Source organism: Megalobrama amblycephala, linkage group LG6 (assembly GCF_018812025.1).
Source record: "Megalobrama amblycephala isolate DHTTF-2021 linkage group LG6, ASM1881202v1, whole genome shotgun sequence".
NCBI lineage: Eukaryota > Metazoa > Chordata > Actinopteri > Cypriniformes > Xenocyprididae > Megalobrama > Megalobrama amblycephala.
Window position 1 is genome coordinate 32,503,913 of NC_063049.1, and position 16,952 is coordinate 32,520,864.

Consider the following 16,952-nt stretch of genomic DNA (forward strand, 5'->3'; position numbering starts at 1 on the left):
AAGTATACTGGAATCTAATCCTCAAATGTATCCAGGTGAGAATGCAGTTTAAGGAGTCAAAAGGCAAATCACCTACAGAATAAAATTTTAGCGAGGAGGGGGAATGCAACTGGATGATTGGTCAGTGCTTGCAAAATTTGTTTTATGGTAAATTAATTTTATGTTGGGATAGAAAAAAAGGAAAACGTTAAAAATCATTACAGAATTCAAAATCACAGACACATTCCTTTTGATTTTTTTTCTAGATTGTTTTCATGCCATTAAATTTATCAGCTGTTATGCATGTGCACTGTGAAGGTCTACAGTGTCAAAATGTATAGGAAAAACTAATTTTATTTGTTAAATTGAAAGTGGAGCAGGTAATAATGACAAAAATAATTAGGATGGATTTTTTAATTTTCTTGCATTTACAAGTCTCACCCACAAGGGGGCATCAGTGGAGTTTTCTACCATATCTAAACAGAGAAGGATTTCATGCAAACACTGGACAGGTGTTGCAACATGTTTAATATGAATATTATTCTTACCAGCAAGGACAATGTAAGCTGAAGTTAGATATATTAAACTGTAATATTATTTTCTTCTAAATATAAAACAATACAATTACAAAAATTAAGGTGCATTAACAAAAAAAATAAAATAAAAAATAATCACATTATTTGTAAAAGGTATCTGATATTTTTTATATCTGACAAATTAATCCACATTCAATTATTAAAAAATATTTATACAATGTAATGTTAAAAAATTATATTATATTTACAGTATTTAAGTATAACAGTAAAATAAGTCTTTGTTTATTATAAATAAAGGCCTGGTTTCACAGACGGCTTAGATTAAGCCAGGATTAGACCTTAGTTAAATGATCACATTTAAGTGGCTTTTTTTTTTAAAAACATGCCATAGAAAAAAGAAAAAAAAACATTACTGGTGTGCATCTTGAGACAAAACAATGACACTGATATATTCTAAGATATATCAGTTCAAGTTGCTTTCAGTTAAGACAGCTCAACATGCATTTTAGTCTTGGAGCAGCTTAAGCCTTGTCTGTGAAACCAGGCAAAGAAGTCCTGAAAAAGGCAGCAGTAAAGCCATGTAATTTAGTCAGCAATGCGCATTGTAGTTATATTTTTAAATCGTACAGTATCTGTCATATCAAATATGCAAACATCATCATCTAGAGGCACAATGCTTGAGAAGTGCACAGTTATTTATACAGAAGCATTTTGCTTTGACTGGTTCCTCTTGCTCTTTTTACCTATCAATAAACTGAAGGTCTATAGATGTGGCAGGGACCAGCAGAGTTCGTGTGATCGGCTTCACAGTCCTTCCTGAAGGGTCTGGGCGCACTTCATAGCGTTTAATTAACTGCAAAAGAAATAAAATAAAAGCATATTGATGTGAAACGTGTATAGTTAATTGAAGGCCAAATGCTTAAAACATGAATCTTAGTTACTCATTGACAAGCAGAATTATCTCTGTAATAGCAGAGAAGGTTGGATCAAAGGTGAAGGACTGCAGACTAGTCAAATATCTAAAACTTACACACTAATATGATCAGATAAACTGGGTCAGGACAATCACTGGTGACATGGATGGGTTCAAAATTCATGGACTGACCTAAAAGTGCATATCTTTGTTTAAAGCTGCAGTCCGCAACTTTTTTGTGTTAAAAATTTACAAAAATTATATAATGAGAATATACAACATGAATCAATTTTCCAAACCGTGTTATTACTTATCCTGAATCATTATGGTACACTTATAATAAGTGTGTATATTCGGACTATTTCAGACCGGACTGGTAGGACTCGCCACAGAGTATCACAGTAACTGCGTGACTCGCCATAGACATACACGGAGAAAAGTAGCTCCAGCTACAACGTTCCTCCGCAAGACGCGTGCAGTTCTGTTTATTAACCGCTAGAGGGCCAAATATCGCGGACAGCAGCTTTAATACGTTTTCAAATCATTTCTATTTTAAAATGTGGCCTCAGACTCACTGTATATACCCAGCTAACAAAAATACGTTCTAAGAATGGTTTACTAATGTTCACATTAAGATATGAACATGTTATTTCTGAATGTTTTCTGAATGTTCAAAATGTCCAGTTTTTTAAATGTTTTAAAAACCATTTTCTTGGTTATGAAATCATTAAGGAACCATTCCATTTCATCATTCTGCAAACATTTTGACAAACTTTTTAATGTTCCAAACATTCTGAAAAAAATTAGAACGTCCAACATTCTGAAACAAACGGAGCCCCTAAAGGGACGTGGTAGTGGAAAAAAATTGGGATGGGAGGAAATTTTTTTTTGGAGCTGACTGAAACACTACAGCCAGCCAGTGGGACATTAAAGAGGAAGTGTTTGTCCGAGCTCACAGCAAGGGAATGATAATATCTTTGCAAGGGAAAGTTTCTCAGGGGAACGCAAAAGTTTTGTGTGTGAACGCAAAAGATTTGAAAAAAAAAAAAAATTCCTCCCATCCCAATTTTTTTCTGCCACCATGTCCCTTTAGGGGCTCCATAGTAACAAGACAAACTTACCATTTAAACATTTTAGAAAAAAGCATTGTATAATAAAGCACTAATATGCCCTGTGAAGCTGTGGTTTACAGTGAATTTATAACAGCTAAGGGGCGTTGTTAGGCAGGATGCAGAGTGACTAATACCTTCTTAGCTGTTATAAATTCACTGTAAACCACGGCTTCACAGGGCTTATTGCTTTTATAAAACAGTTACCACACAATACAAATATTAAGGCCAAAAAATATGTATCAATGCAACTTTCATGAAGTAAAATCATTAAAGCCTTCCTTTCGCTGGAAAAACTAGTCCCTGACCGTGAACAGCAAAGGAAATTACATTATTACGCCATTAGATGGCGGCAAAGACTGTTTTTATGAATGAGTCAGTCAGTAGCGAAGACTTTTACATTGAAAGAACCGAAACTTGTGAACACAGAACAAGAAATGCTTTTACTATCGCTGTCAGTGTCAGGGCACGGGGAAACCCATTAACTGTTAACAGACAAGAAATCGCAGCGAACATTCAAACAGATTTTTTTATTACGAACATAGTACTGTCCTGAAGGAAATCGCTATCTAAATGCAGGTACACTTGTTCACTCGATCTCTCTCTCACAATACTCTACTATAATACAGTAAGCTTCAATGAACAATATCAAAGTCCCTTTAAGACAAGTCATTTCACTCGGCGGCCATCTTTGAAACGCCTCTCGGGCATCCTGGGCATCATGCAATCTCTTTGAATGGGAAACATCAAATTATCCAAAACTGTTCGCCAACCTTACGATTAAATTTCATATTTGAAATCACCAATGAAATCTAACAACAACCGGCTCATAAATTTAGTTTCTAAACGCTTGAATCATGACAAAAAAAACTATTTTTCAGGCTTGATCAAGCTAATGCGCAAACCTAAATGCGTGTCTCTTCGGAGGCGCGCGTCTGACTGTTTCTATAGAAACCGGTGATTCTAACGGCCGCTGAAGTGACGCGATGACTTTACCAGTCGGCGATTGGCTCTTATTTAGAAGGCGGGACTTATTCCGCCATAGACCTTATGTAGCCCCGCCCCTTTTCAGCGCTGCGCTCGTTGTCTTTTGACTTCCGGCTTGTATTTCCACAGCGATCTTATGTATTTATGAATGAACTGCTCATTTTAAAATCTTCCCGTTCTACTGACATTTGTTAAGACACCCGCTTTAAACATTACAATGCTCATGATAACTTTTGTTAACTCTACAACACGTAAATCCACTTCACCAGCTAATTATTCTTCAACAGCGATGCCATAGAAATATACAGGGCTACCGCGAAAACGGAAGTTCAAGGACAATATTCTAATGCTGTGTTCACACCAAACGCGAATAGAACGTCTGGCGCGAATGATTTCAATGTTAAGTCAATGTAAAGACGCGTTTACGCGCGTCTGGTGGTCTTGCGGCGCGAATGAGGCGTTTAGCGCGGCGCGGAAGACGTGAATTCGCCTCATTCGCGCGTCTAGTTCGCGCGAATGACGCGAATTGAGCGTTTCGCGCGATACGCGCGAATGGTGCTTTTTGTGCATTTAGCGTTTGACGCGAATTCGCGTCTGACGCCCGAGTTGAAAAATTTGAACTTTGGCGTAAATTCGCGCCGCGTTAACCAATCAGGAGCCTGCTTGCTGCTGTGGCGGCAGGCCCGCCCGGAGTCACTCATTCAAAATGGAGGAACGACTGATATTATCAGTGAGCAGTCACCCAGAGATTTATGACACAAGTTCATACTTCAGACAGGAATAAAAAGGACCTCGCTTGGAAGAGTGTCGGTGAGGAGTTTGGGCTACCTGGTAAGTTGTAAATACACATTTTACTTTTGAGTCACGTACACGTTTATCGACCCTCGGCCTTCCCGCGACGCTGACCCCTACGCCGCTGTTCTGCTCTCCAGAGCAAATACAAAGCGGTAGCTCTCTCGATGAACGCACGATCAACATCAGCCATCTTGCAAACAGACAACCGCCTAGCACTTGCCCCTCCCACAAGAAGCGGATTTCGCCTCGGACGCGCGTCAATTTCGCTTCAAACGCTTGTTTTTTACGCGCGTCTATTTCGCTCTAGACGCGCGAATGCATTCAAAATGTTCAAGCGGCAAACTAGAAGCGGTAGACGCGAATTTGACGCTCTATTCGCGTTTGGTGTGAACGCAGCAAAGATGGCGGCGCGCATGTTTCTCTGGAAAATAAGGTCTATTGCGGAACACTTTACACTTTCTCCCATTCAAAACAATACGAGTGACACGTCTTGTTGTGTTATTCAATGAGAACAAACATATGTTTACGTTGCTAAGAGTGGTTGCTAATAGTGTTGTGTAGTGATACACAGAACTGTTGGGTGAAGCGATCATAGCCGAGTTTTATCATGAATAAAAGCTATTGACCAATCAGAATCAAGGACTGGAACTAACCGTTTTATAAATAACGTTTTTGTGCTAATATTTTCATAACATTATAACATAACTAATGTTCTTTTAATGTTACTGGAAAAGCACTTGTTCATAACTTTGAAAGAACCTTTTCCAGAACATTAGCCAAAGTTCTGAGACTGAGAACATTCCCTGTTAGTTGGGTAATGGCAAAAATGTGAATATGCCATCAGATTGAATCATCTGCATGTGACGGTGAGGTTAAACAAGAACATTTTTCTACTAATATAATAATACAAACATCACAGCTACACAACGGTGCTGACAGTGACTGTGACTGATATGCATTCTAACCTGGGACAAGAGGAGGTACATCTCCAATTCAGCCACTCTGCGGCCCAGGCAGGCCCGAATGCCGAAGCCAAACGGCAAAGATCCAAAGGGGTGCTGGTTTAACTGCTTTTGCCCCCGGACCCATCGCTGGGGGAGAAAAGCAGAAGGATTGGGGAACACCTTCTCATCATAGGACACCGCGAAGTGGCAGAGGTGGAACAGAGTCTGGAAAACACCAAATACACAGCACTGATTAGTTTGGACCGTCTATTCACAGATATGTTTACGGAATGGAGGTTTGTAGTGCAGCTTACATTTTTAGGGAACAGATGGCCACCAACCACTATTTCATTTTCAGCAACGACACGAGCATTCCCAGGAACCACTGGATATAACCTGAGAATGCCAGAGAACATGTTTGGAGGATTAATTTAGCAGGATAACACCATACGCAGTGTTGGGCAAATGTATTTTAAAATAAAATAATTTTAAAGGTGCCCTAGATTCAAAAATTGAATTTACCTTGGCATAGTTAAATAACAAGAGTTCAGTACATGGAAATGACATACAGTGAGTCTCAAACTTCATTGTTTTCTCCTTCTTATATAAATCTCATTTGTTTAAAAGACCTCAGAAGAACAGGCGAATCCCAACATAACACCGACTGTTACGTAACAGTCGGGGTGTACGCCCCCAATATTTGCATATGCCAGCCCACGTTCCCAACATTATGAAAGGGATTACACGTCTGGATGTGCACAGCTGAATCATCAGACCAGGTAAGCAAGCAAGAACAATAGCGAAAAATGGCAGCTGGAGCAATAATAACTGACATGATCTAAGATATCATGATATTTTTAGTGATATTTGTAAATTGTCTTTCTAAATGTTTTGTTAGCATGTTGCTAATGTACTGTTAAATGTGGTTAAAGTTACCATCGTTTCTTACTGTATTCACGGAGACAAGAGCCGTCGCATTTTCATTTTTAAACACTTGCAGTCTGTATAATTCATAAACACAACTTCATTCTTTATAAATCTCTCCAACAGTGTAGCATTAGCCGTTAGCCACGGAACATAGCCTCAAACTCATTCAGAATCAAATGTAAACATCCAAATAAAAATTGTACTTACGCGATTAGACATGCTGCATGACGAACACGTTGTAAAGATCCATTTTGAGGGTTATATTAGCTGTTCGAACTTTTTTTATGTTGTTTAAGGCAAGCGCAAGCTCTTGAGGCGTGGAGCACGAGATTTAAAGGGCCACACACCCTGAATCGGCTCATTTATAATGATGCCCCAAAATAGGCAGTTAAAAAAATGAATTAAAAAAAATCTATGGGGTATTTTGAGCTGAAACTTCACAGACACATTCAGGGGACACCTTAGACTTATATTACATCTCTTAAAAAAAAATTCTAGGGCACCTTTAAGTGTATCAAAATAAACTACAAAATACAGCAGCCACACCATGTATCAAAATAAACTATTGTATTTTTGTATTTTAAAAATACTTTTACAAGGGAGCATGACATTTCTTCGCAAACCTTTCATCAATTGGCCTATTTGATCTATCCTTCACCATTACACTGACTCAGTTGATTAAGTAAACAATGTTTGATAGCAACAGCTTTTCTCTGCCCGAGTCAATCAATAAATCTGACATATGCAACCAGTTAAAGGCACAACACGTACAGTAGGATTTTTGGATTAAAATATCCAAAAACCACTAGAACAATGTTATATATTTTGTTGACTTGTGTACTTACATTATCCCAAATGTTTCCAAGAATGTTTAAACCCAGAGAAATATGCAATTTTATCCAGGACACGGAGTGTGTCCGTGCGTCGCCTATCAATTACCCGCGTTATACCCTATTCCACGCATTATATTCCTCATGTTATGTAGCTTCTTAAATTTTGTTTTCTTGATTTACCGGGAGTACCATGTTTTTACCATGACTAATATCGATCTAGCTTACTGCAGTGTGCAACAAGTGTCTCATAGCAGCCGCCAAGCGAACACATCATAACAACTTTCAACACACAAATGTATCTAATATGATAAACAGCGCTGCATTACCCCACATACGCTAGACCAAAAAAAAGCGGAAATGGCGACTATGGCATAATAAAAGTTCCACTGCTCTCGAGACGTGTGTCGCGCTCATCTCTCATTAGCAATCTCTCCAGCGGTCTCGTTCAGCTCCAACATCACTCGCCCCTGCTCTGCTTTATATTTCAGTAACATTAATAATCTCATCCATGAACATGATTTCTGTCCGAGTCCCATCCCGATTCTTTTCCACTGTCTGTAGATGTGAAAACAACACATCCCATGATTCCACGAAATCAAGGATAAGCGACCTTTTGCAGAGAAAATTTTTGTGGATTTAACAGATCAAATATTCACATATCCTTGTGATCTCCCAGATGAAGCAACCAACCAACAGTTTAATGTTAAACAGTTTGCGAATTATTTATAATTGTATCCTAATTTAGTTACTTGGTGTTTGGTAACAAAGGGCCTACATTGCATCAGCAACACTGACTCAATGACAAACAAGTCATTCATTAGAAGACAACTGATGGCTCCTGTATTCATAGCAACTAGTTTATAACTAATTAATCAACTGATTGTTAATCATAAATATAGGAGGCTGCTGCGTGGTTCAATTGTTTTCAAGAACATTATGTATATTGGTAAACTATTTAGCCTAGGCTACTAAGAACACCAAAGCTTAACATCTGTTCTGAACTCAACAAGTCTGGGCAAACCACTAAGTAAGTACCAATCAGAGGCTGCATTTTTATGATGTTATCATGTCTTCTTCTTATGAAGTATTTTACAGTATTTTAAAACTACAAAAATACAAAATACAAAGCCATTTTCATCAACCCTATCAAATACAAATTACAAAATACTATTTTGTATTTGAAATACGTATTTAAAATACATGTATCATAAATACTGCCCATCCCTGACTATACGTGATGTGTCTAAAATCAAATACTGTATTGTAGGTACTACATTTGGTTTGACTTGACTTGGTTTGACTTGCTAGTATGGACTTGCTAGCGCTGAACTAGCATATCAGACAGCTCTTTTTGCTCTTATTAAATATGTTTATAACAATATAATAGAGAGATACAGTTTATGCTGTACCGAAGAGTCTCTCTAACGACGGCCTTTAGCAATGGCATCCTCATGATGTCATCACTGCAGGGCACCTTGTCACCCGGGCAGACGCTGATCACCTCCTCATGCAGCTTCTGCTGGATCTCTGGCTCCCGTGCCAAGTGATATAGCGCCCAAGAAATAGTATTTGAAGTCTAAACGGAGCACACATCGAAAATTCTCAATGTAAAACATTTTACAAATACTAACGACACATTTATTTCCTTTAGTTTTAAATCAAATGTTGCGATCATTGTTTGTATAATGAAAGAGAGTGAAGATACTTACAGTGTCGACTCCAGCCAGAAGAAGCTCTGTAATGCTTCCCAAAACCTCAGTGATGGACATCTGTTCACTGATCAGGAGGTGTGTGAGATACTCGCCCTCCACTGGCTGCCCGTGTTTCACCATTTCCTGAATCTCTGTCATCTTCTTCTGCACCAGTTCATCCGCTGTGCAAAAAAACGGCATATTTAAGGATGACTGCCATGCTATTACCTGATTACTATAGTTTGAATATAGTTGCTCTACACCAGCATTCAAAAGTTTGGAGTTGTTAAGATTTTTAATGTTTTTGAAAGAAGTCACTTACGCTCACCAAGGCTGCATTTATTTGATCAAAAATACAGTCAAAACAGTAATATTGTGAAATATTATTACAATTTAAAGCTGAACAAAGCTGAATTTTCAGCATCATTACTCCAGTCTTCAGTGTCACATGATCCTTCAGAAATTATTCTAATATGCTGATTTGCTGCTCAAGAAATATTTCTGTTTATTAACAATGTTGAAAATAGTTGTGCTGTTTTTGTGGAAACTGATACATTTTTTTTCAAGATTCTTTGATGAATAAAGTTTATTTGTAATATAAATCTTTTTTTAACATCTTTTGTGTCTTTACTGTCAGTATTGATTATTTTAATTCATAACAGTATTAATTTACTTTCAAAAAAATCTTAATCTCAAACTTTTGAACTGTAGTTTACATATATATATAGTTAATTAATAAAAAAACATTTTTATAAATAATATAACTGTATTCATTTTAATATTTATTTATTAACAATAATAAAAATAGACTAACCAACTTTGAACAAATGGTCCCAAACAGCCACAAAATGCTTCCAAAAAGGCATGTAGGGCCAGAGAGATTTGGGAAACAGGATCACGATGGGAGAAAGCCGGAACATTTCCCCCACAGAGAAGATAAACTTCTGTGTTTCTTCAGGAACCTCATCATTCAGACACCCCATACGAGTTTCAAATAACACTGAGCATATTCCTTGTGAAGGAAAGAGACAATATTAGTGTAATGGACACAGTGCTTTTTACCAAGTATATATATTAAATATAGCAAAGTACAACAAAACAATAAATCCTTAAGTTTATCCTTAAGCTCAAGATATATGAGAGTACAATTGCTTTCTAGGTATTTTTTTGACATTGATCTATTTAAAAGGAAGAGAGATTAAGATAAAGTCAGCTGCACATGCCTAAGCTATGAACTCATCAAGGCCGATGCTCTTTATAACCAGTGGCCTTTGTTATCTAATGTGTGGCATTGACCCTTTTTATAGGGTGACCATATTTTGATTAGCGAAAACCAGGACAATCGGTCCGGCAATGAGATACTGATAATGATATAAATAATGTCTCTTCTGTATTAGAAAAATAATAAATAACTAAAAAAAATACCTCTGCTATATTAGCAATCCAAATTTAACAGAAAATAGCTCTCACAAACTTACAAAAACTAACTAAGAAAAAATATCTATATCTTTAGTTTTCTTCGTTTTCCTCTTCATCCTGTTTTTCTTCCTCATTCTCCTTGTTTGCCCATCTATATTTTGCTGTAGAGCTGATCTTTCCCAGCTGTTTTTTGTTACTTAACAAATAAGCATGAAAGTTATAAAGAAATTTATATAGGCCTGTCAGCTGTTACATCGCAAAGTACAAAGGAAGAGCACAACGTGCTGAACTCATTGTAGACGATAGCTGAAGGTTGCTCTGCTGTTACACGAAGTACCTGTTATTCAGTTACAGACGACTGCACAAATCGTGAATACTAATGAAAACATATAAACTGTTACCTAGAAGTAAACAACTGTAGTTTTGGCGTAACCAGGACATTTTCATCACTTTATAAAAAACAACCAGGACGGCCAGGACAGGACGTGAAAACACAACATGTCCTGGGAAAACAGGACGTTTGGTCACCCTACCTTTGTACTCACTTGATTCACTCCTGTAAATCAGCAATTCATTAAAACTGCTCATATGAATCCCTGAGAATGCCTAATTATCTTGACCTTGAAACTACACAGTATTATTTACCTTCAAAGGCGAACTTGTACAATTCTCCTGCCAGGTCATACACCATAACGTCATTGCCTTTTGTTGTCTTAAGCTTAGCCACCTTCTCAATAAAGTCGCTGACCACGGCATTAATGGCATTAGTGTAGGAGGACACGTGTTTGGGCTTCAGCATGCGAGGATTCAGAATGCTTCTGATGCGCTGCCATTCTGCTCCCATTCTGTCACAGGACAATAAATACATTATGAGTACTGTCATTTCTGTAAGCATAATGACTGTCACGTCTTTGCATGATAATTTGCTAAGATATAGCATTTTATATTCAAAATAAGTTCAGAACATTGATTATGAGGTATTTTTAATCAAATTTATGCAGTTATCTCATGGTAATTCTACAATTGACCTCTGAACAATAAAAGAGTACACTTTTAAAAATAAAGGTTCCAAAATGGGGTTTCGCAGCGATGCCATAGAACAATTATGGGTTCCCCAAAGAATCTTTCAGTGAACAGTTCATATAAGTACTATTATATTCTTAGTGGTAAAAAATTTTTTTTTAATAACCTAAAGAATCTTTTTCCACTATAAAGACCTTGTGTGCAATGGAAAGTTTACATGGATGTTAATTTTTAAGATTTTTAAGAGTGTAGCCCTCTATTTTTGCTTTAGGTTTGGCAGTTGTTAGGGTTCGTTAAAACCAGTTTCCCCACTTACACTTGCATCTACACTGTGTTGCAAATTATTATGCAAGTGACTTCAGTACAATAAACATTCAGATTTTAGTTTTTCAAAGAAAGTGTTTGTTTGTTTGATTTCTCATATCTTTTTTAAATAACCAATATCAATCTCAGACAGGTTTATTAAGTAGTTTGCCAGGTCTTCTTAGGTAAACAGAAAACCTACTTAAAGATGTTCCGCCACGTTATTAAGCAATTCACAGTTCTCATGCAATATGGGGAGGAAGAAAGATCTTTCTGAAGATGAAAATAAAAAGACATGAAAACAACTAATATTGTGTGAAAACTGAATGGAGATTTTCAAACTATCGTAAGATTTTTGAGTAATTTACAGTACAAGAGGACTCGGTCAAAAAAAATTATTGTATAAAAAGGACAATGTCTTTACTATAAAGGTAGTAAAGACATTGTTAAAATAGTCAATGTGACTACAGCGGTTCAAATGTTGAACCTTAAGCGACGAGAACACTTTTTGAATTCTGACGTAGAACCTGGAAGCGCTGAACGTAAACAGCATAGGAGAATGACAGGGGAGAGACGAATTTGTTGGATAAAGTCATTATTTTTGTTTTGTTTTTGCTCACAAAAAGTATTCTCATCACTTCATAACATTGAGGTTGAACCACTGCAGTCATGTTGACTATTTTAATGAAGTTTTTACTACCTTGAATGTGGTAATTACATTGCTTTCTATGGGGTATAAAAAAAAAACTTTAGGATTTCATCAAAAATATCTTAATTTGTGTACTGAAGATGAACAAAGGTCTTGCGGGTGTGGAAAGACATGAGGGTGAGTAATTAATGACAGAATTTCATTTTTGGGTGAACTAACGCTTTAAATGGAGTGGCCACTCACCAACCATCCATCCAGTTTAACTCCAACCCTAATTAAACACACCTGAACCAGCTAATCAAGGTCTTACTATTGACTAGAAACTTCCAGGAAGGTGTGTTGAGGCAAGTTGGAGCTAAACTCTGCAGGACAGTGGCCCTCCAAGACTGAGTTTGGACACCCCTGATCTAGACCATCCATGGTATTCGTCAGTGAAAAAAAATTCTAAACCCACTGTAAATGTTTCTCTTTGTGAGCTTTGTTTAGCTGTGGCTGAAATGTAACTATGCAAAACTGCCAGCCTGCATGGAGAGGATCTAGAGACTCCAGAGACACCAGTGGCTTCAAATACCTGTTTGATGCTCAATTTCTTTTCTTTTTTTATAGCTGTCCTTTTAATACAATTAATTTTTTGACAGAACATTTCCTTAATAAGCTTTTATCTGACCGAGTTCTTCTGTACTGTAAATTACTCAAAACTCTTACGATAGTTTGATCATCTCCATTCAGTTTTCACACAATATTAGTTGTCTTCATGCCTTTTGCAAGACATTGCACCATTTCATGCTTTTCATCTGCAGAAAGATCTTTCTTCCTCCCCATATTGCATGAGAACTGTGAATTGCTTAACTGTGTGGAACAACCTCTTAAAAGAAGGGTTTCCATTTACCTAAGTAGACCTGGGAAAACAAACCTGAAATCTGAAATTGATACCAGTTATCTAAAAAGATATGCAGAAATCAAATAAACAAAGACTTTCTTTGAAAAACTAAAATCTGAATGTGTATTGTACTGAAATCCCACTGATATGTAACTTGCATAATAATTTGAATTGATTTGAATTGAATTGATTGAACTCCTAAAGGATTCACTGCAATTTCATTGTTCAGTGTTCACTGTAAGATCTCGAAAACAATTCCCTATTTGTCCCACTAAAATGGGTTTATGAAGCATACAAATGACAAGAATTGTTTAACGCACATAACGTGGTGTGTCCTCAGTCATGTTTCCATTTTGTACATTACTCACTATCACTTGCAAGCTGCTAGCTATTCAATACACGTTCAGACATGCACACTATATGCCTATTTGACAAATGTTTCTAAAAACATCTGCAGGTTGTGTATGTGTGTACTTTTGCAGAAGCTGACAGCATTATGGCTGTACATTATCTGTGGAATGCATGTGTAAGTGACAGATGAATGCTTGTGCCAGTTGTACTCGGGTCTCCAGTGTCACTTACTCTGTGAGGGGTCCATAGGCATGATTCCGGAGTTTCCGGTAGCCTCTCCAGTGGGGCATGTCAGTGCGGATGGGATGGCGACCCTCTTGCCGCAGAACCTGTTCTATGAGGTCTGCACTGGCCACATTAACAACAACCAATGGTCCATATTTGGACTTCCAAAGTGGGCCGTAGATTTTGCTGTGCTCTATCTGCATAAATTAAAAATTTTAAAAGTAAATAAACAAAAAAGATTTAATAAAACATTTTAACTTCACAAGAACCAACATGGAAAAAGTTTAATGTTAATGTTTAAACCTCTGGTGCTCTTGGGTCATTTTTGACCGAAACAATTTACATTTTGGGGTTTTTTTTAGAATTTTTTAATTCATCGGAATGGTATGAAACTTGGTAAAGGTTTTGGCACTTGCTATGTGAACACACACACACATGCGCACACACAAAAATCATGGACATGATTCGAAAAGTTTAAATTGTCCTGAAAAAATAGTCACACTTGTGTTCCTTTAGGTCAAAAATGTCAGCATTGGAAATGAACAGGAGACGAAATTCATCTAGTGAAAACTTTTAGTACTGCGGCCAAACAAAATCTTACTGAAAGATATCAAGTTGATCAACTTTTTTAGATTTATGGCTTTGATTTTCTTGCAGTTTTAGAGTAAAACGTGTTTTTGAAAATATATAATTCTAGTGGTTCAACGGATCACAAAACTCACGGTTCGGATCACATCACGGTTATTAAGTCATGGATCGGATCATTTTTCTGATCAGCAAAAAAAATAAATAAATAAATAAAATAATTAGGGGTTGGGGGGTAACTTAACTTTGCATTTATTACTTAGCCCACTTTAACTACTCTGATACCACAGCAGAAACTACAAGCCTAACTAATACATTATTAAAGGCAAGTGAACAGACTGTAAAAAGAACAAATACGGTACACAAATTACAAACATAGATAAATGCAACATAAAGTTACAAATAAAATATAAAATGACTATTAGTATTAATTTTCGTGTACAGAAATGTAATAATTAAATATAAAATGAAACTGTTCACTATGTAAATGTAATATAGATTAATCTTTGTTAAAGTTGTGTTTTGTTGTTTGATTTACATGACAGACAACAGCAGGTATTTATAGGTTGCTGTCACTTTAAGAGTAACGCACACATCCGATAGATACACATCCGATTCCGAATTCTCACCTCGTTCAGTTAAGACATAACCGAATGTGTTTACGAGAATACTTGCCGAGAGCAGTATTTTGACTGACATAATGCGTGTATGTGACCATCCAAGTGCACTGAGGACGCGAAAGAGAAATTAATTTAGGGTTTAAGAGCTATCTGGAACGAGCCTCTCTCTCTCTCTCGCTCTCTGTGCGCGCGAGCCTTGTATGCGCGTGCGTACCGATAACAGCGCTGCGTGCGATACCGAATTAAATCCTCTTTTGCCTCTTCTAACGCTGGAATGGTTTTATATCTATTTAATGTATGAAATAACAAGACAAAACACGTTGAAATTATAACCTGTTCACTCTATTGCGGTGAAACTCGCAAATGATCCGTGAATCACATGCGTCCCGAACCGTGGGGCTTGATCCGAACGGATCACGAATCAACAACGATCCGTTTAACCACTATATATAAAAAATTAAAAAATATTTTTGTGAATGTTTCATAATAAACATAATATTCTGTAGTACCTTTTTAAAGTTAACTTTTTAAAACTTTTTTTCACTTCAGCAATAATTTGCCAATTGTCTTTGAAAAGAGATCAAAATTAAGCCTGTGCTCTAAAGCGTTCAAAATGTATGACAGTTTTAAGTTGGAAATTTAATTTTCAGGTCTATGCTCAAAAAAAAAAAAATAATAATTGGAATGTAACTAGTGTAAATATAATTTAGTACCATAAAATCCCCTAAAAATATTAAATAAAAACATACTAAAATATAGTAGGCCTACATTCATTTAATTGAAACGAAAATAGATAAATAAATAAATCATTCATTTTTGACCGACATGCGAGAAGCAACAGAGGGTTATGTTAAATTTATAAAGTTTGTGGTTAATGTAGGGATGTATGAACGCTATTCAGCAGACTTCACCTATTCGCGGATTGTGGATATTTTCACGGAAAATGCCAACTCATTCATTAAATGTAGTAAAAGATTTAAAACATGAACCGCACATGAATAAACTAATGTCAGTCCAACACTGAACCTAGTGCTTTTTTATGAACCTTTACCTGCATTTGATGTGTCGTTTGAAAATAACCTTTTCCAAAAAGCCAGTACAGTGATGTCAGAAAGCTAGGACCATCCAAGTCGTCCATGGTTTTTTGTTTATCACCACCTATCAGTGTGCTGGTTGTCCGAGTCCCAGCGCTGAGGAATACGGATGTCAGGCATTTTATTCCACTGTTGTCCTGCCTGCATAAAAATAATCCAGTTCTAAGCAATGAATTTGAAAACATATCTAATCTCGCAGTCCACAGCACAGTACACGATCCTGCTACAGCAGTGCTTTGCCCTGTAATGGCAGTCTGTGCCAGAAGCAGCTCTTCCCCTGCGCATGAACTTGAGTAAACTCGCTTGTCATCGTGATCAACGGCTTCTTGAGATTCTGAAAACAAGTGTTACTATCCTTTCAAACATTTACCTCCACGCCAACCATTGTTTCCGCCAAAATACTGTTACTACTAAAACAATCATAATAAACAATGTAAGAAGCTTGCTGAGCGTTAGGCCTGCTGTAATTTCAAGGGAATATTTTACATATTTTTTGAAAGAAGTCTCTTATGCTCACCAAGGCTGCATTTATTTCATCAAAATTATAGTAAATCAGTAATATTGCAAAATAATATACTTTTAAATAAGAGTTTTCTAATATTTAAAATTTCTGTGATGGTAAAGCTAAACAATTACAACAATGTAAAAGTTTCTACTGTCGCTTTTAATCAATTTAACGCATCCTTGCTGAATACAAGTATTAATTTCTTTTAAATAAAGAAAAAAGCGGTAAACACTGGCTCAAAAATTGAACAAAGGTGCAAAAGTATCTGTTACTGCTCACTGATTGTTACTAATCACAAAACTGGTCAGACTGGATATCAAAAAAAAAAAAAAAAAAAAAAAAATCAATTTTTCATATATTACAAGCAGTAATCATTTTTTGTTGTTGCTACAAAAAGACCTTTTAATGCAAGTCAAATTATCTAAAAATACCAGACAATTTCTTTCCAAATCATTATAATATAGTTGGCACTGAAAATGCAAGTATAAATGATAAACTCATAGCAAATTAAACTTAGTTTCCCAGGCAAATTTTTGTAATTGTATTGAAAATGAGTAAGTTCATGTTTCCTGGCATTAACTGAC

At 36.5% G+C, this 16,952-nt stretch overlaps 1 protein-coding gene across 1 annotated transcript; it reads right to left on the reverse strand.

The window, feature by feature from the left end:
- Positions 1 to 378: 378 nt before the first annotated feature.
- Positions 379 to 16,157, reverse strand: si:dkey-91i10.3 (cytochrome P450). The gene is made up of 9 exons (XM_048194093.1): positions 15,821 to 16,157; positions 13,571 to 13,761; positions 10,779 to 10,978; positions 9,529 to 9,726; positions 8,733 to 8,896; positions 8,433 to 8,599; positions 5,578 to 5,659; positions 5,285 to 5,488; positions 379 to 1,368 (listed from the first exon to the last, which is right to left on the reverse strand). The coding sequence occupies exons 1-9, from the start codon at positions 16,046 to 16,048 to the stop codon at positions 1,255 to 1,257; spliced, it is 1,548 nt and encodes a 515-aa protein (XP_048050050.1). The 5' UTR covers positions 16,049 to 16,157; the 3' UTR covers positions 379 to 1,254.
- Positions 16,158 to 16,952: the final 795 nt, after the last annotated feature.

Coding starts and splice junctions, on each gene's coding strand:
- si:dkey-91i10.3 (XM_048194093.1), bottom strand. CDS start 16,048: ATGTTTTCAAATTCATTGCTTAGAACTGGATTATTTTTATGCAGGCAG. Junction 9,727..10,778: donor GTACAAGTTCGCCTTTGAAG/GTAAATAATACT, acceptor TTCCTTCACAAG/GAATATGCTCAGTGTTATTT. Junction 5,489..5,577: donor GCCATCTGTTCCCTAAAAAT/GTAAGCTGCACT, acceptor GGTGTTTTCCAG/ACTCTGTTCCACCTCTGCCA.